The sequence below is a fragment of the Rhincodon typus genome, chromosome 2, assembly GCF_021869965.1.
Source record: "Rhincodon typus isolate 14 chromosome 2, sRhiTyp1.1, whole genome shotgun sequence".
Lineage (NCBI taxonomy): Eukaryota > Metazoa > Chordata > Chondrichthyes > Orectolobiformes > Rhincodontidae > Rhincodon > Rhincodon typus.
This window is the reverse complement of record NC_063333.1, coordinates 29,789,413-29,812,132: the sequence shown is the minus strand read 5'-3', so window position 1 is coordinate 29,812,132 and position 22,720 is coordinate 29,789,413. Positions and strand designations below refer to the sequence as shown.

At 42.2% G+C, this 22,720-nt stretch overlaps 1 protein-coding gene across 5 annotated transcripts in view; it reads right to left on the bottom strand.

The window, feature by feature from the left end:
* nrp1a (neuropilin 1a) overlaps window positions 1-22,720 on the bottom strand; it is a 174,592-nt gene that overhangs the window by 4,833 nt on the left and 147,039 nt on the right. For 2 of the 5 annotated variants that reach the window (XM_048617056.1, XM_048617070.1), the window contains exons 12-16: window positions 22,351-22,410; window positions 5,383-5,550; window positions 3,281-3,552; window positions 1,842-1,938; window positions 636-689 (exon numbers count right to left, since the gene is read on the bottom strand). In XM_048617056.1, the coding sequence (XP_048473013.1) occupies window positions 636-689; window positions 1,842-1,938; window positions 3,281-3,552; window positions 5,383-5,550; window positions 22,351-22,410 (651 nt within the window). Of the gene's footprint in view, window positions 1-635; window positions 690-1,841; window positions 1,939-3,280; window positions 3,553-5,382; window positions 5,554-22,350; window positions 22,411-22,720 lie in introns of all 5 variants that reach the window. The other 3 variants (XM_048617063.1, XM_048617051.1, XM_048617075.1) reach the window with 2 other exon arrangements.

Genomic DNA, 22,720 nt, shown 5'->3' with positions numbered 1-22,720 from the left:
TGTTCCTGTTCCTATGACCATTCATATGACTGATTGAGCATGTCCTTCTCTTTAACCATTGAGGACTGCTCTAATTATTGCTTCCCTGGCCAAGATTGGAAAAGCTATGTTTGGGAAAAGTGTGGGAACATTAAGTGGGGACAGTACTTGTACATACCTAACATAAATCCTAATAAAACCTGAAAGAACTGCAATGCTGTAAATCAGGAACAAAACAAAGTTGCTGGAAAAGCTCAGCAGATCTGGCAACATCTGTGAAGAAAAAATCTGAGTTAACGTTTCTGGTTCAGTGAACCTTCCTCAGAACTGATGGTGGTTGGGAAAACGTCAGTTTCCTAATAACTTATATTTTCCTTTTACTTTCCCAGCACAATTGATTTTTTATTTCCCTATCCAATTGACTAACTTGCCTGAAGGTCTAAGATGTATTGTTGAATGTTTTTCAGGATTAATTTCTTACAACTAATGTAAAGGTTAACAAGCTAAAGAAAATGTAACTGATCACCGGTTCAGGAGCATTTAAAACTGTTTTTTAAGCACCAATACAGATTTTCATCTTGCAATGTCTGTGCTTTGGGTAATAAACATGCTAAAGTTCCGTTTTATTTGCTACATTCACTGTTAAAGAAACTTACCAGTGGGAAAGATTGCTACAGAACCATCCGAACCTGGAAAGACATCCCTGGGAGCTATAGGAAGTTAAAACATTCCGTGAGCATCAGCAATGTTTTCTGAAAGTTTCATGCTTTAAATTTCTTCTCTGCAGAGCCACCTTGTAAATATCTCTAATTAAATCCCATCTTAAATTAGATGGTACCCATTAGTGCAGATTGCTGGTTTAGAGCTAATTCTGTGCCAGTGAAGGGTATACTTTTTTTTTATGCAGTCCAAACAGAGTCTGCCTACTCATGGAGTCAACTCCATTAGTTTAATCTCCAGTGTAAATACTCCCTGATCTACAAAGGTTGGCATTCAAGAATTCTCAATACCCATCCAGCCTCACATTTAAATTATTCAAGTCAGGCTTACTGTTCCCCAGACTTGCATTCTTCCAACTAATAGCTGAGAATTGCTAGATTTCAAACTACATTCAATCTCTATAATCATTTCTGATCTCAGCCAAATAACTTGGACAGGCTAATCGACAACATCATGTTTTTGTTGGGAGTCTGTTGTACCTGAATGGAGCACATAATTTTTAGGGTCCAAGTAGTGTACTTTTTTCCTATTATGTCAAACATTATGTTTTGTTTTTACCAATGTTTCATACAACAAATGTCATTCTTGAAGTAGGGTGGGCTCATTACGTGGTTACTATGTACAATTCTCCTTCTCAACATCCCCTCTTCCCTTGAACATGGTGATCCTCAGGTCAAACCACCAGCAGTCATCTCTCTCTGTAATGAGAGAGCAGCCCTATCGTCTGGGAGGACTGGTGACTTTACTTTTTTATATGACAGACTTTAGATTAATCAGGAATAAAAAGCAAAAGTGGAACTACCCTTCCCACTATCTACGAACAACACTGAAGACTACTGTTGACAAATAAGAAAGCGTGCAAGGTTACACTTAATGAAGGCTAGATATTCTGAGAATCTACTCTGACTCTGACCCTCTCATGCAATGCGCAGCTTATTGGAAAATCATAGATTTGCTGCCCACCATTTTATTTTCCTATTGCAATTAATGAATAGAAGATTGAAGGCTAAGCACACCTGTTATTGGCTAAAGTTACCCAATGAGTATAATAATATGTCAGTAGTGCACAGCCTGGCAGAGTTTTTGCCTGAGGGCTCCGCTCTGTATATAAATCAGAAAGGCACATATTGCAGAACACTTACCAATGCAATCGATCGCATTCCGGCTGCTCACTATCTCCACATCATGCACTGCCACACCTCCCTGGATTCCTCTTCCAACCATTACTTCCAGGCCCACCTTTGAAAAAAAAATGCTCTAACCACCTGAACAAAGCATATACCACAGCTATTTCATCATAAATTGATGATTCTTTCAAAAGTCAAAAGTTCAGGGTCAAACTGTAGTATAGATAATGATGGAAAATTTCTGCAAAATTTGTCAAGTTGATGAAGTCAAAAACATCTGGACAGCAATTCCAAATTCCACTCTACATTATTCAAATCTGATTGGTGGTTTTCTAATAGCCTGACAACTGGAACCATTTTGTTGGAAATCTCCCACTTCTCTACATTTTTTTGCCCATGCCTTTTAACTTCATTCTTTTGTTCATTTGTTTCTTCTGTTAGGAAAGTTATCAACATCATACTGAGTTTGGCATTTGTCCTACCTATCCAGTGCTCTGATCAAACAACTACCCTTCTGCTAATCCATGTTAATTTGCCATGAAGAACCTCAAAGTCATATTTTGATAAAATGAGCTCTGATATCTATACTTCAATGTTTAATGTGGACCATGCTTTCTCACAATTCTATTTATACTGAATGGACCAGACCGGACCCCCTCAAAATATTTTAAGAAGGAAGCCTGGACCCTAACTTCTTATTTTTAAGGCACATGTAAAGTGCCATATTCCAGTTGCAATGCGACTGGTCAAACTACTCAACATTAACCAAAACACAATTTATTTAAACACTGTAGTTAAACTACAACTAAAGAAAGAAGAATTTAGAATAACTTAACTCTATTGGGAACTTAACAGAATAATAGATATTGTAACTATTACTAATTGTAACTAATTACTAATTCAAATATAGCAACATTCCATAAACACAGCCTTTGGCAAAAAGGCAAATTCAGAAAAAAACAGATTTTGTCTCACATGCAATCTAGCAGCCTAGGAAGAGAAACTCCCAGCTTTTGGCTGTAATCGAGAGGGCAGAAAATGACTTTCACTTCTTCAAGCCTACAGCAGCAACCACCTAAAGTTAAACTTAAAAACTAAGGAAAAATAGAAATCCTGGTCTATGAGAGCTGGCCACACCCAGCCAGGCTGCTTCTATTGTTCTGACTTTAAAAAAAAACCTCACAAGCTGTTTACTCTAGTGATTTTGGTAGATGCTTGTCACCTTTGCCTGACAACCTCTCTTCAAAAAAAAGAACAAAATAACTTCTTAAAGCCATAGCATTGTCACAACACAAGTGACCATGTCTCTGATTTTCTCCTTGTGTGTGTGAAGAGATTTGAACTCGTGGTAGATATATGATTGAACTGGGTGCTGCTTTGGCATGTTGAAAACAGTTAACTTTCATAAACAGTTTCAGAAGCTGTGTAATGTTGTAACAAACTCTCAAAGTTACCTGAGAGTTGTCTAGCGATCGAGGAAGGAGCACCCGACCTTCTTGCCAATGGTTGCCCTGTGATCCTCTCATGGTCCAAAGGACCTCAGGCTTGACATCAACTGATAGTTTTCTCTGGATCACATTTAAACTGCTGCCATGCATTCCACGGATTTGGTACCAAAAGACCAAACAACGTCCCGAATGGATGGGTAATAATTGAGGGCTCCAGAGTCGGGCAACTTGTCCTTCTTTCTGTCCAATTATTTCAGTATAAATAAAATGGTCTTTCCCTGCAAGGGCAAGAAAACATTAAATCTTTCAAACAGCTTTCAGTTACAATGCACAAGAATGTATAGGACAAGAGAAAAACTATTCCACTGCCTCTACCTGTGTGCATTATATCTCCCATTAACTACCAGTCAATGTTTTGATCAGAAGTTCCACCTGCTCCCTGATCTCCAGATCTCCATGACTCTGAATGGTTATCAATTTCCAGTTGTTCACTGCTCAAACCTCGATCTGTTGCTTTTCACAGGGAACATTTCCTCCCTCTCCACTTCAGATGCACAGATTGATTGTGAAGCATTTGATCATCTCAATCTGTAACTATTTCTGGAACTATCGCAGCTGCTCCTGATGAGGTAGCTTGCATGGTGTTGATCTGCATTCGAGTTAAACCTCACCCAAGCTCTACAAAGCCTGCTTTTCCAGGGACACTGCTGGTCGGTAATGAGCAATTTCACTCATGTACCAGGGACACTGTATGTTCCAATCACTTCCCCAGGTAAGATAGCTAACTCAGCATAGAGTTGTGGATTAAACCTGACAGCTTCATCTGTATGAACCAGCCGGTCATTTAACCAGTTGAAACACTAAAATAATTACCTTGCAGTTCAATGCTGAATTTTTTTTCCCAAAAAGAAGAAACTTCACCTTGCAGCAAATAGCCAGTTGGAAATCTGCAGTCATCCCAATTTGGATATTTTGAATGTGAATGTTCCCATTATAAGATAGAGCATATTGTGTCCCAGGTTATTATCAGTTCTGATTGATCAAGAGAAACGTAAGTATCTGAGCACAAACAAAAGCAAAATACTGTGGCTATGGAGATTCAATGCAAAAACAGAAATTGCTGGAGAAACCCAGAAGGTCCTGCAACCTCTATAGAGATGGAAACAGAGTTAAGGGTTCGAGTGCAGTTTAGCTCTCCTTCATGATGCTTCACACTTGCTGCCAGAACTGCTATGTTTCTCCAGTGCTTTCAGCTTTTAATTAAAGTATCTCATAGATTCTCCAAACAACATTTCATACTCAATCATCTCTTTTGTCTAAGCATTGGGCAGCAACTTGCATTCAAGTAGCACCTTGAACAAGGCACTTCACAGGAAAGTTACTAAACAAAATTTGATACAGTGTCACTTAAGATGATATTGGAACCAAAAGCCTGGTCAACAAGAGTTTCTTAAAGGAAGGAGGTGAGGTGGAGAGATGATGAGATTTACTGTGGGATTCTAAGAGTCTAGAGTGCTGAAGGCTCACTGCCAATGGCGTACTGATGAAAATCCAGAATGCGCAAAAGGCCAGATTTGAAGGAACACTAATATTTAGCAAAGTTGATGGGTTGGAGGAGATGACAGAGATAGGGAGAGGCCAGGACATGGAGGGATCAGTATATAAGGATGAGAATTTTGCAATTGAGTTGTTGCTGGATTGAGAGCCAATGTAGATGAACCTGCACCACACGGACCGCGGCTTTTCAGGAAGGTAGCTCACTATCGAAGTCAGGGATGGGGCAAGAAATGCTGGCTTTGCCAGTAAAGTTCACATCCCACCAATAACAAAAAGCACAAGGTAATGGCTGAACAGAACTTAGTGCAAGTGAGGACATGGACACGAGAACTTTGGAAGAATTCAAGTTTATACAGGATGGAAAGTGAGAAGACAGCCAGGAGAGCGTTAGAGCAATCAAGTCAGATGTGTCAAGTACGTGGATGAGAGTATCAGCAGCAGAAGAACTGAGACAGCACTGAGGACAGTTATCTTCAGACAGTTTTCCAGTAGTGAAATAAATTGATATTGAATTGATCACGAAGCTCAGAACATCACCTCGCAAGTCTTACCCATTGTATAATTCCCTGTGGGTCCTGTATTAGTGGATTCTCCTTTCCCTGAATGTACTTTCCATAGAAAGTCAGCAGATTTATCGAGGTGCCAATCGCAGAAACTCTTCAGGGCTATGCTCCCAAACTTGCAGTTGAATCCGGGCACCTCATCAAAGGGGGAGAAGACTGCTGCAATACAAACAGAACATATAGTTGAAGAGGGTAGGTACACACCATTGTATGTGGTGAAGCAGTGAGGAGAACCTCGGGTTAGCTCATTCTTCATCTATGTTCAATATTACATGGTCTCCTCAGGATCCCAGCAATCATCGACCCGATTTTATAAATACAATTCAGTCAAGACATGCAAGATTTCTGCCTACTCACAGAGAGAAGGCTGCATGACTTTAATGTCAAGTGTAACCATGGCAACCACAAATAACTCTGCGGCACCAATTCAGTGTTATAGATTTTCAGTGCCACTGTGTTGTTTTTCTCATGAAAGTTTCAACTTGCCTTGTCCTTTTTGTCACAGAATGATTACACTGCAGGAGGAGGCCATTTGGTCCATCATACCTGTACTGGCTCTATTATCTAATGCCAGTCTCTTGCTTTTTTCCCCCCTATCCCTGCATACCATTATAATCCCAAAAACCAGCCAATGCCCTCTTGAATGCCTCAATTGAGCATGCCTCCACCACATTTCCAGGCATGTGGTACCATCTTTCAATGACGTGAGTGGGGTATTTCTAATACTGCCTTCTTCTCCACATACCTGCGTGAATTTCTTCCAATTGCTGCGGTTTCCTCCCACAGTTGAAAAATGTGCAGGTTAGGTAGACTGGCTATGCTAAATTGCCCACAGTGTATAGTGTGGAAAATGCAGGGATAGGGCATGGGGTGGGTCTGGGTGGGATGCTTTTCGGAGGGCTGCTGTGGACTCGATGGGCTGAATGGCCTCCTTCCACACGTAGGGATTCTATGTTTCTGACAGAACAGGCTCGACAGCTTAATCACAATCATGAGAACATGGAGGGCTCATTGTAAACGGCACATGCTGCATTGTCTTGCGATCAAAAACATCCACATTCAACTGATGGTAGCGTGGCAGCCATTCTAAAAGCACAATTTACGTGTTGCATACAGTGATAAATCAAAAATGTGACGGCAGGAAGAACAACGAGAGACTATACCAGGAAAATAGTACAATTTTGAAGAGGGTGGGAAGGGCAAGTACAGAGACTGGAACTGCTTGTCAACAAATCGTTGATGATGGGAGAATGGTTTAATAAGCAGTTAATAAACCATGTGGGATCTTGGCCATTATTAATAGAGGAGATGGTTAAATCTTAACTTCCAAAATGGTGGTGTTTGGTTCAGAAGCAGAGTTTAAAATCAGAAAACCTGAAACAGAAACCGAACCCAACTACTTCCAAGTTTAATGGAGGTGAGATGATGGCAAGTGACCAAACAGCTCACGATAGGGGCGATTGGTCACTTAAATGTTATAATGCAAGTGTGCACCCTTCTTTCAACCATCATTTTAAGTGTCTCACGAAACCTGGCAGATGAAAGGAGGTGAGAGGGCTACGTTTGTGAGGTAAGTGGAATGGGAGAAGAAATGTTTCCCTCAGACCCAGGATCTAGCTGCTTCCCTTGTCCCTGCATATGGGACACTATTCTCATCAATGAATCATCTCTAACTCACCTCTCATGGCAACAGCATCCCTGCAAATGGATTGCCCCTTGACCACCATCCCTGCTGTGATTGGATTCCTGCCCTATCCAATGGGAACACACACCCCCTACCCTCAATGCTGTGATTGGGCCATCCTCCAACCATCACTGCCACTACTCCCAACCACCCCGCTACTAAACCTCCAGTTTCCAGGACAACTGAATCAAAGCCTTGTGATGTAGAATCTCTTACCTGATCAGCCTGCAGGCAGAAAACTGACAGTGAAAAACGGTACAATATTTAAGAAAACCACACTTCTCGGTTTTCTAACCTCAGAACAGCCGCCCTGCACCACCTTGGGCCCTGACTCTCATGTCTGCTTCCTCCCATATTCTAGGCCACAGAAGGCAGGAAACTACACTATAAAACTCCAATTCGAACCCAGATAGAATACCGTGTCTCAATCTGGGCACCAGACGTCAGTAAGGATGAGAAAGCTTTGGACAAGATTGTAAAAGAGATTTACTAGAATGGTTCCAGGGCCATGGAATTATAGTTACGTGGATAGAATAGAGCAGCAGCTAAAGTCATTCTCCTTCCGGCAAAGAATTGCTAAGAGGAGACTTGGTAAGATTCGTTAAAATCATGAAACATTTAGATCGAGTAAATAAAATGAAATTGGTTTCTGTGACTGAGAAGATGATAACCAAAGGGCAGGGATTTAAGGTGATTAGCCCCAAAGAATCTAACGTAACATGAAAACAAAACCTTGTCTAAGCAACAAGTATTGAGGATTTAGAATACACTGCCTGTTGGATGGTGGATATAAATTCAATTAAAAAGTAAATGATAAATACTGGAAGGAGAAAAAAAATGAAGGGGTCTGAAGGCAGTGGGACTTACTGGGTTGGTCTTTGACAAAGCCAGCACAAACTTAATGGGGCTGAATGGCTTCCTTGTATGCTAAACTATTTTATCAATCTGTATTGCACAATCAATAAAATTCTTATATTATAATTTTAAAAACCTGTAATGAGGCCAGGGAATAACTATTTTCCATCAACTGTTTATCAAAGTGCCTCTTAAAAGGTGCTGACTGACTAGTTTCCAATTTCACTGACGTTAATACATTCCAGATTCTAATAACCAGTTGTATGAAACAAGAAAAAAAATATACAAACCTCTCCCTTAAAGCCTTTAGCGGTAATTCTGATTTATGTCCCCGCATTACTGATTTACTGATCAGTGGGAAAAAAGCTTTCACTTTTTATGTTCAGACCCTGTCAAAACTTTGATTAGATCTCCCTTGACCTTCTCTCCTGTGGTGATTGCAGCACCTCACAGTCTCTCAGGGCTGTCAATAGTACAGTTAAAGGATGGCTTGACAGGTTCCTTTAGCATAGACTCATAAATCTAAACCAATTTGCCGAGGGACCACCAGGAAAATGGTACCTGTAAAGACCGGGGCGAGAATTCTTTTGGTCAGCCTGTGTAGCAATGTTGTACACGTTGCTGAGAAGGAATTCCATTGTTCAGTATTACTTGCACAATTATAGCCACATTCTTTGAGATTTAGAAATAGGACTACTGAGGGGAAGGACTTTTTTTTATTCATTCACGGGATGAGGGTGTCACTAGCAAGGCCAGCATTTATTGCCCATCCCTAATTGCCCAGAGTGCAGTTAAGAGTCAACCACATTGCTGTGTGTCTGGAATCACATGTAGGCCAGAACAGGTAAGGATGGCAATTTCCTTCCCTAAAGGACATTAGTGAATCAGATGGGTTTCTTTTCCGGACAATCGACAATGGATTCATGGTAATCATTAGACTCTTAATTCCAGTTTTTTGAATTAAAATTCCACCATCTGCCGAGGTGGGATTTGAACCTGCATCCCCACAACCTTACTTGGGTCTCTGGATTAACAGTCCAGCGATAATACCACTAAGGTCATCGCCTCTCCCCTCAGGGTAGAAATGAAAATCTCAAGATTTACTCAACCGACTCTATCGATTTGCAGCCTCCTCCCATGCCATAAATCCTACTGGGGTATTCTGCAGCTGGAACCTGGTTAGGCCCGATGGGTGAATAGGGACTGGGGACGACTGGACCAATTTGAGGCTCGTATCTCATTGAAACAGAACTGGCCGCCAGCCTGCCCCACATGGGCATCTTGGTGTGGCTCATTGAATTTGTGCCAGTGCAACATTATGTGGCCCTGAATAGCAAGGGAGGTGGGATCTGGGGAAATAGAGAGGGATGTAGTGGAGGGTGAATGTTGATCACAATCATGATGTGGGGGGAGGGCAGTGATGAATAGAGCTGGAATGGCGGTGACCCAGTTTATTTTTTATATATGATCTTACTCACCATCATCCCTCAAAAATAATTATTAATAACTTAACATTGAGGCCCACCACATATTAGCTAGCAAAGCAAATGATATTCCCAGTAAACTGCAAAATAGGCTTAAAGGCAGTCAGCAGTGGGTAGTGTGGTGGCTCAGTGGTTGGCACTGCTGCCTCACAGCGCCAGGGACCTGGGTTTAATTCCAGCCTCGGGCAACTGTCTGTGTGGAGGTTGCACGTTCTCTCTGTGTCTGTGTGGGTTTCCTCCCACAGTCCGAAGATGTGCAAGTTAGGCGAGTTGGCCATGCTAAATTGTCTGCAGTATCCAGGGACATGCAGTCTAGGGGGACTGGCCATGGTAAATGCGGGATTATGGGGATAGGATAGGGATCTGGGGGGAATGCTGTTCAGGGCGTTGGTGTGGACTCAAGGGGCCAAATGGCTTCTTTCCACCTGTAGAGGTTCTATGAGTCACTGAGCTCCTCCAGGAGATAGGACAATGCTGCACCTGTCTAATAAACCAGAGACACGATGGGTGGTGATGGGGCAAGAAATCAGCATTGGGTTTATCTCATTAACACCACACCCTGGACCAATCCTCCCACCTATACCCTACTGCACAGTATCCTGACTGGCAACTGTATTATCATTCCTTCACTGTCACTGGGTCAAAAGCCTAGAATTCTCTCCAGAACAGTAGTGTGAGTCTACCTACAGCACATGGGCTGCGGTGGTTCAAGACAACAGCTCACCACCACCTTCTGAAGAGCAACTAGGAATGGGTAACAGATGCTCGCCAGCGAGCAACACCCACGTCCCTTGAATGAATGAAGAAAGAAAGAACTCTCTCAATTCCAGCTGTGTGAAAGGAGTAATTCGCCACCAGCCCCCTGTCTTTCCTTACACTGCTTACCAGTCAGACTGTCTCCATAATCTCAAGATGATTAATTTATTTCACTCAATGAAATATTACTCCTCCAGAAAGCTGCTGGTAAAAATTACCAGAAATTTCTGGAAACATATGTAATATTAGAGATGTATTTAACTTAAAAGGCATTAAATAAATTTCCATCAGAATCTCTCAACTGCAAAGCTATTTAGTGTTCATTCACCTCCCACTTCAAGCTACTAAAAAGTGAAGAAGAATCTTTGGTATCGTCTATATTTTAATAGATTTTTCCTTAAACATATAATAGATTATTTTAATGCACTGTTAATATAATATTAAGGTTGACCTATATAAAAATCAATTTGAAAGTTAGATGTTTTTAAGCATTTTACATTTAACTTCATTTATTACTAGTCAATATATACTTCAGTGAAATACCTATCACTATATTCAGAAACCTATTATGCAGTATCTCTTTAGGACATGGTAGAACAATTAGAAAGGAATCTCTTGGACAACGCGACTTGCTACTTCAGCCAGGGATTCTTCTCACTTGGCTACAGATTACACGGTGAAATCATGGGCCAGGTAGTCCTTGATGGGCAAGTTGTGGGAATCTTTGTGGTATCCTTTGTGTTTTGGATGATAAAGTGCACATTACCCGTAGTCACCAAATCACGGATATTGCCTAACAGCACCAAATATCTTGGGGCTAAGAAACAACAGAAATTCTCTTAGGCTCCTTTGACAGTACTTTCCAAACCCATGATCACTTCCATCTAGTAGGGCAAGGGCAGCAGATACATGGGAACACCACCGCTTTCAAGTTCCCCTCTGAGTCACTCACCATCCGGACTTGGAAATACATTTCTGTTGCTGGGTCAAAATCTGGGAATTACTTCCCTAATAACATTGTGAGTCTACCTACACCAAATGGACTGCAGCAGATCAAGAAGCCAGTTTCCCAAGGGTAATTAAGAACGGGCAGTGTCTGCACCATATCCCCGACTGAATGTAAAAAGGTTTGGGACACCACACTCCCAAACAACTTGCCTTTGAAACATTGTTGGGTGGGGATCCCCTGGAAGTGTTGACACATTCCTGGTTGTGCCCTGGCCTAACTTACAAAGGACAACATTAGCTACCCAAAAGATAACAATGCTGTCACGGCAAACATTGTTTTCATTGGTATACTGTGCGGATAAGTCAACAAACACGGAAATCTGATGGCAAAAAGTCAGAAATGAAGTGACCTCCCAACCCCAGATCCCAGTGAGGGAGCCGTCAGGTCCCAGGACTGCAGTCTGTAAATTTAAGCCCTGTCTGGTGAGAGTTTATACCATGTGCCAGGTAAACAAGGAATGTATGACTTACTCACTTGTTTGATTTGGAGTTTCTTAACAAACTAGTGTCTTCTTGTGTGTCGAAGAAAATAAAATGAACTGTGAAATATATCACATTGTTCAATGCATCAACAGTTCAGGTCTCAGGATTTTTCTTAACTTGTAACTAAAGTCTTCGGTACATCTACCCATCTTTGATACTTAGGAACTGCCAATCTTCCTTGTGGGACACGCCACTCAGTGGAATTGGGGCACTATTTAAAATGTTTCTCCCTGCTTTAAATAGAAGGCAGAAGTATATCACACATACCTGTGAATTGGGTGCCTGCTAGTATCACAGATGCTAATTTCTAGGTTTACATATATTGGCACAAAGGATATTTTCAACTCTCAATTATAATCGTCATCAACACTTTTGAAGAAAATTACCATGATAATTGGGTAATTTATATTCAAAAACAGCTACTAATTGAAGGCTTGATATTCTTCTATTCGCAATGTGCTGAGAATTGCTTATATTTTGTTTAAACCCACCCTTTTTGTCCTTGGGGAATGGAGTTCCCTCCCTCTCTTTTTCTCTCTCTCTATGTACACTTGGGGGCAGTGGAGAGCTGAAATACAGGTCACTGTCTTAGGTTCCTGTTGACACAATGTGAATTGACTTGAGGTCGCACTAGCACATTTCAATAAGCGGATGTTTCTTGAAGTGAAACAAGGAACTAGACATATGGGGCAGACTATTATGCATCACTGGTAAGCCTTACTGAAATTTGAAAGTGCTTCGAGTGATGCTTTTACCTCACCAATCACAGAGCTGCTGCTTCTGGCGCAACAGATTTTTAAAAAATAACTTGCAGAACATTGTACTACGCTGAAAATTAGCTCCTTAAAATACCGTGATACATTGACCTGCTGCTATTCAGATGGTCACTTCACAAAGTGCAGTTCAGGCAGTCACTGGCCTCCCATCACAAGCACAGCCTCTGTATTTGTTGGTCCAAGCAGCTTTCAGAGGCCACAACGCCTCCTGACCATGACCTGACCCAACATTTGAAGCCAAGACCTTAGTTCACATTGCAGCACTTTGAAAATAACTCACCACCCCCACCCAACCAATAAAAAGGTCACTTCTGGACAACACTGGGGTCATCAGCTGCATACATTTTTAGTGAATGACTTGCTTTCAGGCTGAGACTCTGATTTTGCAGACGATTGAAAGAACTGTTTAAAGTTGGTCAGTTATTATTTTGTTGCATTTATAGGGAGAAGCACACAATGGGTGATGTGCTGAAAAATATATCATCCCCACATTGTGACAGTGCATTCAGCAGCTGGCTCTATACATACTGTTGAATGAGGTCTTTCGGCACCCATGTAATAACTGCAATCACATTTTGCACTGGACTGCCACAGGATTAAAGCTGAAACTCCCTCAAGGCTCACTGATACCCCTTTCATAAGCTGGCTTCAATTATCAAGGGAGTATTGGATACTCAGGCTTTCAAGCACATTCTCAATAGTATAGTCACAAATTAAACAGAAATTGCTGGAAAAACTCAGCTGGTGTGGCAGCATCTGTGGAGAGAAATCGGAGTTAATGTTTTGGGTCCATTGATCCTACTTCAGACCTGTTCTGAGGAGGGGTCACTAGACCCAAAACGTTAACTCTGATTTTTTTCCACAGATGCTGCCAGACCTGCTGAGTTTTTCCAGCAACTTCTGTCTTTGTTTTTGATTTCCAGAATCTGCAGTTCTTTCAGTTTTTTGCTCACTATCATGGTACTATTTTAGTAAAATGGACAAAGATTTACATTATAAAGGAGTTAATGCAGGGTTTAGGATGGACAATTTGTTCCTTCCTCTGTACACTTTAGGGCTGAAAGGACCAGGCTAACCAATGTATAAATACACACATTTAAATGCCTGCATCTGAAAACACACTAACCTACTTGAAGGCACTTATTACTAATACTGCGTAGCACAGTCTCAACTGATAGGTGTTAAGATCCATACATGTCCTTTATAAAGCTTTTCAATGAATTTTCATCAGTAGCTAAGAGAACATCAGAAGCCTAACCATCAGTTCAGCTTGGACCTTGACCTTATCATGTTCCCTATTAGGCTTTAAACTCTCAAAACAAATCTAGGGAATGTACTTATTAAACTTTTCACGTAACAAGAGAAACATGACATTTTAAACTTGATTGAATCTGCTGATAGAACTTTGAAGTAAATGGAATAATATAAAGCATGATCCCTGTTTCCCAGATGGAAACTTGTATCTCTGAACACAATACAGCACGGCAGCTTCTTGGCACAGTGTGCGTGAGGTCCTCAACATCAATCTTTCAAAGACACACCGCTGCCAAGAGAGAGGTAAACTGGTCCTCTTGTGTATAGTAGATGGGGAATAAAGTATATTTATTTATCATGTCTCTTTATTGCTTTGAGAAATACAGCATCAATTGCTCACATTTGCCTAGTGTTCTCATCGAATTTTATACTGTAGAAGGAGACTATTCTGCTTGTCACAGCTGTACAAGTCCCTTTTAAAAATTATTTCTGGAATCGACTTTCACCATCTTTTTCAAGTATAGAGTTTCAGATCCTGATAGTGCTGAATTAGAAAGATTCTTTTTATCATCTCTTCAGGTCTTTTCTAAGTCTGGGTTTTAACACATCTACCAGAGGAAATAGCTTTTCTCTATCTATTCCATCTACTTTAAGACCTCTATCTTGTCACTTCTTCATCTTCTGTGTTGAAAACAGAATAGTCTGTACCTTCCCAATGTCTCCTCATCACTATAAACTTCTTCCTTGGCTTTTACATTTGTTCTGAAGTGCACTGTTCGGAATTGATCACAATACTCGAGCTGAGACCTAACCAGGGACTCATAAGGTTGGAAGATTATCAATGAAATATCACACCAAATGCCATGAGGTCTTATCTTGTGAGGCACCTTATCAAATATCTTTTGGAAATCTAAATACACTACGTGTATTGGTTCCCCTTGATCTACTTAAAATTAAACTAAACCTGAGTTTTCTGGACCCTTTCTTTTCCTCTCTGTTAGCACAGCTTTTGTTTCCAATCCTGTCCATGAACACAAAAGTACATTCGCACTGATTTTAATGACAAACTTCCAGTGCAGGCCCATTAGTAAAATAACATGCTGGCATCACACAACTTTAGGTAAATGGAATAAAATTATTACATTTACAACTTGGATTAGGCACCAGCACCATTTTAAATGAAAACTTTAAAGAAAGCTCATTTCTTCAAATTGGCAAAACTGGTTCTAATTCTGAAGGGAATTTGGAAGACATAGGAAACAGATGCAAAATGTAAAACAAAGCTGGATGTCTTTAAAAGAAAGGGGACATCAGTTTCTGAAGACGGGTCTAGGCCCGAAACATCAGCCTTCCTGCTCCTCTGATGCTGCTTGGCCTGCTGTGTTCATCCAGCTCTACACCTTGTTATCTCGGACATCAGTACTTACCATTTTTAAAGTAAACAGGAACAGTCATAAAACAGGGTGTTCTTTCAGTTAGTATTATGGGTATCAATAATTGGCTCAGGTTGCATTTAATATATTAATATTGATTTATAATGCTGATCAAGAAAGGGGCAACATTGAGGCACATCATAGATAAAATCTGTGACAAGAGCCACTTTTAAACCAGTTAGTGGGAGTGACTCATTGTGAAGTGCATTCTTTTGAGTGTTCTACTATTACTGTGTCAATGTTTACTTTTCATCCCAAGGTCACCTGTGCTACCCTTGCCAGACCTTCGTAAAAAAAACTTCAGCAATGAACTGAGTTGGATCAAATTACTGGCTGCATTCCGTCATGCGGCCTAGAAACGTGAGCAACACTCACCATGAAAGGACCCGTTAGAGGAGCTTATGTAAATCATTCAAACTGCATTTAAAATGTCACAGAAAGAAAACACAGGCAGGCACTTAGGCAGCACTGTAAAACCGGTACTTGTGCCTTTGCTGGTTTTTGTTCATTCGTGAGCCATATTTAATGGAGCACCATCTGTCATCATTGTGTGAGATATAAAAATACAGGATTGCAAAAGGAAATGATTACTTGATGTTTTGTGTCTGGGGAGGCAGAGGCATAGTGGTAGTATGACTGGTCTAGTCATCTAGACCCCAGCCACATTCTGGGAGATGGATTTGAATCCTGCTATGGTACACGGTGAAATCTGAATTCAATAAGAATATGAAATTAAAATCTACCCTAAAATCATGCATGGGAGGAGTACAACCAGAGACCATCACAGGATTGTTATGAGGCCATTCAGCCCATTGTGCCTGCACCAGCTTGTTAAATGAGCATTGTTACCTAGTGCCAATTTCCTGCTTTTTTGCCCTAATAAAGGCTAAGTTCCAAGAAATCCATAGGAAATTCCCCAATTAGTGGTGAGAATATGGACTTAGCTACAACAGGGAACGGTTCAAGAAAATAGCATAGGTATGCCTAAGGTAAGCTTTAGGTGCATGTGATGAAGAAGGGAATAGATGGTTGCACTGAGATAACAAGGTGTACAGCTGGATGAACACTGCAGGCCAAGCAGTATCAGAGGAGCAGGAAGGCTGACATTTCGGGCCTAGACCCTTCTTCAGAAATGGGGGAGGGGAAGGGGGTTCTGAAATAAATAGGGAGAGAGGGGGAGGCGGATAGAAGATGGATAGAGGATAAGATAGGTGGAGAGGAGACAGACCGGTCAAAGAGGCGGGGATGGAGCCAGTAAAGGTGAGTGTAGGTGGGGAGGTAGGGAGGAGATAGGTCAGTCCAGGGAGGAGGGACAGGTCAAGAGGACAGGATAAGGTTAGTAGGTAGGAGATGGGGATGGGGCTTGAGGTGGGAGGAAGGACAGGTTAGGGAGGCGGGGACGAGCTGGGGTGGTTTTGCGATGCGGTAGGGGGAGGGGAGATTTTGAAGCTTGTGAAGTCCACATTGATACCATTGGGCTGCAGGGTTCCCAAGCGGAATATGAGTTGCTGTTCCTGCAACCTTCGGGTAGCATCGTTGTGGCACTGCAGGAGGCCCAGGATGGACATGTCGTCTGCGGAATGGGAGGGAGAGTTGAAATGATTTGCGACTGGGATGTGCAGTTGTTTCATGCGAAACGAGCGTAGGTGTTCTGCAAAGCGGTCTCCAAGCCTCCGCTTGGTTTCCCCGATGTAGAGGAGGCTACAACGGGAACAGCGGATGCAGTATACCACATTAGCAGATGTGCAGGTGAACATCTGCTTGATGAGGAAAGTCTTCTTGGGGCCTGGGATGGGGGTGAGGGAGGAGGTGTGGGGGCAGGTGTAGCACTTCCTGCGGTTGCAGGGAAAAGTGCCGGGTGAGGTGGGGCTGGAGGGGAGTGTGGAGTGGACAAGGGAGTCACGAGAGAGTGGTCCCTCCGGAAAGCAGATAAAGGTGGTGGGGTCGAATTGCAGATGGCGGAAGTGTCGGAGGATGATGCATTGGATGGAGGTTGGTGGGGTGGTACGTGAGGACGAGGGGTATTCTGTTTTGGTTGTTATTGCGGGGAGGGGTTGTGAGGGATGAGTTGCGGGTAATGCGGGAGACACGGTCGAGGGCGTTCTCGAACACTGAGGGGTGAAGTTGCGGTCCTTGAAAAACACTGATTAGGTTTGGATGAGAAAAGAGGGGAGCAGGATTGGCTGGACCACAAAATCCAGCAGGGACAAGTTGGCCAAATGGCCTGTTTCTGTATCTACTCTGTAATCCTTCATAGGGTCTCCTAGGCTGTAAGATCACAAGACCAATTTAAGAAGTACTGTCTAGTTTAACAGTAGATTTGAATATGTGAAAGCTGCCCTCAGTGCAACGGATAGAACGCAATGCATTTTACATCTCGGCAACATTTAAACAATGTCTTTGCAATCGTTTATTCTTGCTGTATACCTACAATGATATCCTATGATTCTGTGTTATTTGTAGGAGTTAGCCCAGACTCTGTGGGCTGAATGGCTTTCCTCTGTTTTGTACCAATCCATGATTAGCAAAGCTGATTGTGCAGAATCTGGATCTTCCATTTTGATGCCTCTCATTACTGAACGCGATGGTGTGACACAACTCCACAGAGCCCCCAGTGTTCTTTCAGCAATCCGTTATTTGGGATCCGCTTGTAAGGAGATGTTTGGGAATGGTAAGGAATCCTGTCCTGATTTATAAACATGGATCACAAAACACATTGTCATTGGAGAACTGAAAAGGACTGTCTTCGATTCTGTTTTACCCTCAATGAACAGCAGCCTCTGAAGATGCTTCTCATGTTGATGAATAACAAAGACTTTAGTTTGGTCTGTTCTTTAATCAGTGTCAATAAGTTGCTAAAAGAAAGGCAGTCCTTCCCTTTATTTCTGAAAGGTGAGGCTATCCCAATTATTTTAAATAATAAGTTGAGTACCACTAGACCAGATCATATTCAAGTTTTCAAGAAGGAGTTAGGTATAGCTCTTGTGGCTAAAGGGATCAAAGGGGACAGGGAGAAAACGGGAACAGGGGACTGAGGTGGATGTTCAGTCAGGATCCTACTGAATGGTGCAGCAGGCTTGAAGGGCCAAGTGGCCTACTCCTTGTCCTATTTCCTATGTTTCTTTATCCAGGTGTAAGGGAGAGGATAATGGGGTGGATAATGGGACTTCATCAAATTAAGTCTCTGCCTTTGCCCTGCTGTGCTGAAATTTCCTGTGGTATTCCCTGTTAGTGTGAGGGATATAACAGACTCACCGCTGACTGATGGGAAGAGGCATTTGTGACCTTCCATCTGGTCCAACCTCCAGGTATGATAGTTTGGAGGGACGGCTGAAGAAATTTGACACAATGGGTTCCCAGGCGCTCGAAGCAGGACCATTAGCAGGTGAAAGAACAAGCAACTGAGCAAGTCATTTTCTGTACCACTTCCTCAGTGAAATGCGAGACATTCTGATGGTCGCTCTCCAGTTCTGTGCCGGATGTATGCTATTGCCATGAAACTGTTGTGGATGCGTCCCCTCAGAATCAGCCCGTGCCCTCTTCTCTCGATCAAGGACACAACATTTTCCTGCTACATCAGATTACCTCTACTCCTACCATTGCTTTTGCTTTTCCTGACTGTGTCCAGGGGAAAGAAAGCCCAGAGACACAGATGAGTATTTTACACAGGATCCTTGGATCCAGCACATGGATCAGGAGGATTCAGTCAGGATGACACACTTAACCAGTTTAATGCTGCTGTCTAATAAATGGTAGGAATGACTAACTTATTGATTGATTAGCAGTAAATGTAGTCTCTTCATTTTTAAGTCAAAGCTAATTGCATTCTGTCTTTCCATTTAATATGTATTTGGCAGGAAGTAACTATTAACTCAGAAAAGTTGAGGAGCTTTTTTTAAATCAATGGAGTCAATATAAAGTTGGTTGAATTCTAAAGCAGACAGACAGATTTGATCCTGTTAGTTCCCATCTGAGGTGGTAGCTTAACTTGCTAAAGAAAAGCTAAGTGGGGGCAGAGGATGGATATATAATAGCATTTCTTTAAATTCATTCACAGGGTGTGGGTGTTGCTGGCTGGGTCAGCAATTCTTGCCCATCCCTCATTGCCTAGTGGGCAGTTCAGAATCAACTGGGAGGCAATGGCCCAGTGGTATTATTGCTGGACTACTAATCCAGAGACCCAGATAATGTTCTGGGACCCAGGTTCAAATCCCATCATGGCAGATGGTGGAATTTGAATTCAATAAATATTGGGAATTAAGAATTTAATGATGACTGTGAATCGATTGTTGGAAAAACCCATCTGGTTCACTAATGCCCTTCAGGGAAGAAAACTGCCATCCTTACCTGGTCTGACCTACATGTGACTCCAGACCCACAGCAATGTGGTTGACTCTTAACTGCCCTCTGGGTAATTAGGGATGGGTAATAAATGCTGCCTAGCCAGTGATGCCCTCATCCTGTGAATGAATAAAGAAGAATAAACCACATTGTTGTGGGTCTGGAGTTACATGTAGGGCAGACCAGAAAAGGATGGCAGATTTCCTTTCCTAAAGGGCATCAGTGAATCAGATGGATTTTTTATGACAATTGGCAGAGTTTATAGTTGACAATGGCTAATTTTTCATTCCAGATTTTTGAAAAATTCTATTCAGATTTCACCATAGACCATAATGGGATTCAAACTCATATCCCCAGAATATTAACCTCGGGCACAGTGCTTACTAGTCTAGTGACATGACTACTAAAAGCTCAACCTCCTCAAACTAGAGTGAATGTGCTTCAAGACGCTCTTCCCTTTGACTGTGCTTAACACAGATGGACTGAGGGAATGTTATGGGCAGAATGTAATGTAGGTGAAGAGATTCTCAGCCATAAGCTGGAGCGCTGTGGATCACCTCTTTTCGCGAAGGACCTCTGCATTACAGGACAGTGCCTGGCCTCCCCTGGGATCAAGGACCCCAGCAACTGAGGTACCAGCCACTAGGAGGTGCCTTTCACCTCTTTATTGCTCTGCAGCAATACTGCCCAGGGAGGGTGGTGGGGGGTGGTTCCTGCTGTTAATTCCACTCCCACACCCTCCCCATTACCTGAGGCCCAAGATCACTGAAGGTGAGAGAGGATAGATGGAGGGAGGGAGGGAGGATCACTGTGGGTGCTAGGGATTGGCAACAACAGCTCTCACCAGTGACCCTGGGATTAATGTCTTTGCTAACACAGCGAAGAGAGTAGCGTAGTACAAGATCAGGAAGTGTTTATGTAATCACCTCTCTGTTAGTAACCTCGACCCTTCTGTCTCTGAGTATCCCTTTGCAGCATGAAAGCACAGAAAAAAATTCATGAGAAAGTTGCTGAAGAAAATGTTGGCAAGCAAGGGCAACATTGCTGTGTAGGAGATTGTCTTTATATTAGCCCAAAGAATTGGACTGCAAGTGATGTGATTTAAATTTCTACCATAAAAAGTACATCACCTTCATGCCACTCGATATAACTAAGCAGGGAGCAAGATGAAGAGTTGCCGTAATAGCCAAGTTAGTGGCAGAATTGTGTATTTCTTGAGCTTGCACGTTTAATTGCACATCACCCACTTGGCTGAAGCTACAGTGGTGGGCGCTATTAGTCTGGCTGCCAAGAGGTTCTGGGCCTAGTTGGTGCTGTCAGGGTCCTGCCACACAGCAGACAGCAACACCCCCCACCGAGTCCCCCCTCCCCCCCAAGGCATATTGGCAGAGTCTAGCAGACCCCCGCTGCTGGAAAGACTTACTGCTTTTCAAAGAAAAAGAGATCTTCTCTGGCAGGGGCTGCAACCTGCTGGATTTGCACAGACTACAGGAGATCTTGCGCTGATGACCAGTGCAGTAAAAAACCAACATAGTAGCAGCTACTGGAGCACAGACCATTGTCCCATTTACATTCAATGAATTAAAGACATAGGAGTGGCTAATAAGTCACTCCACATACAAGAATGTGCGATTCCACAAGTACATTGAGGAGGTTTTTCCTTTGTATAAAATCTGCTGAAGTGTAAACCCACAGCTACTTTCTTAACATTTGTAAAATGCAGGATATTTCTTTTTCTTATTTTTCTCTGTTCTATTATGCATCCACCTCACTTCACTAACACTCAGCATCATTAGTCAGGCGCACAGGAAAATGTGTCACAGGCCTTTTCACAGAATTTCGGTTCACAGATAAACCCAGACTTATCATAGGAAACAGCCTCACTTTGATACACAGCAAATTAACAAAGCATTGTTTGGCTGTGGCTAATTTTGGATATATTCAGAAATGTTTATGCATGTAGGTATTAGATAAGTCAGCCAGACCAGCATGAAATGTAATTATTGTATGGTTAAACTTAATGCTTTTCCCTGCTCCTGAAGTAAGTCACATTTGGTTGAACCAACATGATTTAAAGTCCACGTATCTCCTGGATGTAAATGTGACAATTGGCAGCATGCAGGGAGCCTGACATGTTCCTGTTTGACAAACAGGAGGTGTGATTCCAAACAATAAGAACAGAGAGGATTTAGTTTTCCATAATTTTCCCTCCTAGAAGCCTGGCTAAGGATGAGTGAAAGTCATATAATATCTTATTTCTAAGTTTGAGTCTCCAACAAGAGTTGAATCTGTTACCATGGTAACATGAATCTCCTTATTCCACCAGCAGAGCACTTTAGGTCTTCTGCTCCTTCTGGTAACTATAAATAGATCTACGAAGCTGAATCACCAATCTAGTCCTTCAGGAATTGCTTTCCTGTGATTGGAATTAAGTTCATTATTGAAGGAGAGCAAGAAGAACTTTGCTCAGATTTGACCTATATTGTACCTACTCTTCAAGTGTTTAGTACTGACAGCCAGTGCCCCTTAACTGAAAGAAATGACCCTACACTTGCACCACGGAGTAAATTTTCTGTGTTCCTCTCCCACACCAATTCCGTAATCTCCACTGAAGATCAACATGTTCACATTTTTATAACTGACTTGGATGTGTTGATGACAGTGGAGTGGGCGAATGACCAAGAAAATTCAACCATGTTCTTGGGGATTTTTACCTCTAAACAGTTAGGTGGAGATTTTGCTACTGAATCTTTCTTCAATCTCAAGGGGTGTTTTTGGAGCTTGTTTCTGCTGTGCCCTTCCACGTTTGCTGTAATGTGCTTCAAACCATCAACATGTTTCCCCACATGTGAACATTAACTTTGAGCAAACATGCTCCTTACCTGGATACCCGGGTATTTCAGGTAACGTTGGTTCTTCTGTTCCTAGGGCTGTGTTGCCACCTGTGAAAGAGGAATAAGATCAGAAATCGGCTGAAGAGCATGAATATTGATGGGGGGTCACACTGTCCAGGCCTTTGTGTCCAATCTGGTTCTAATGAACATACCATGCCACAGCACAGAACGTGGACAAACATTGCTCTGTTAGGATAAATGAAATATCACTGCAGAATTGAAATTCTGAGCTTTTGCAGTCTCCATTTTAATACACAGTAATGACCGATACAGGTACCTACTTTGATAGGCCAGTCTCATAGCTAGAAATAAACGCTGGCTGCTGAGAGAATAGAGGCCAGGGAGGGGAGTAATTGAG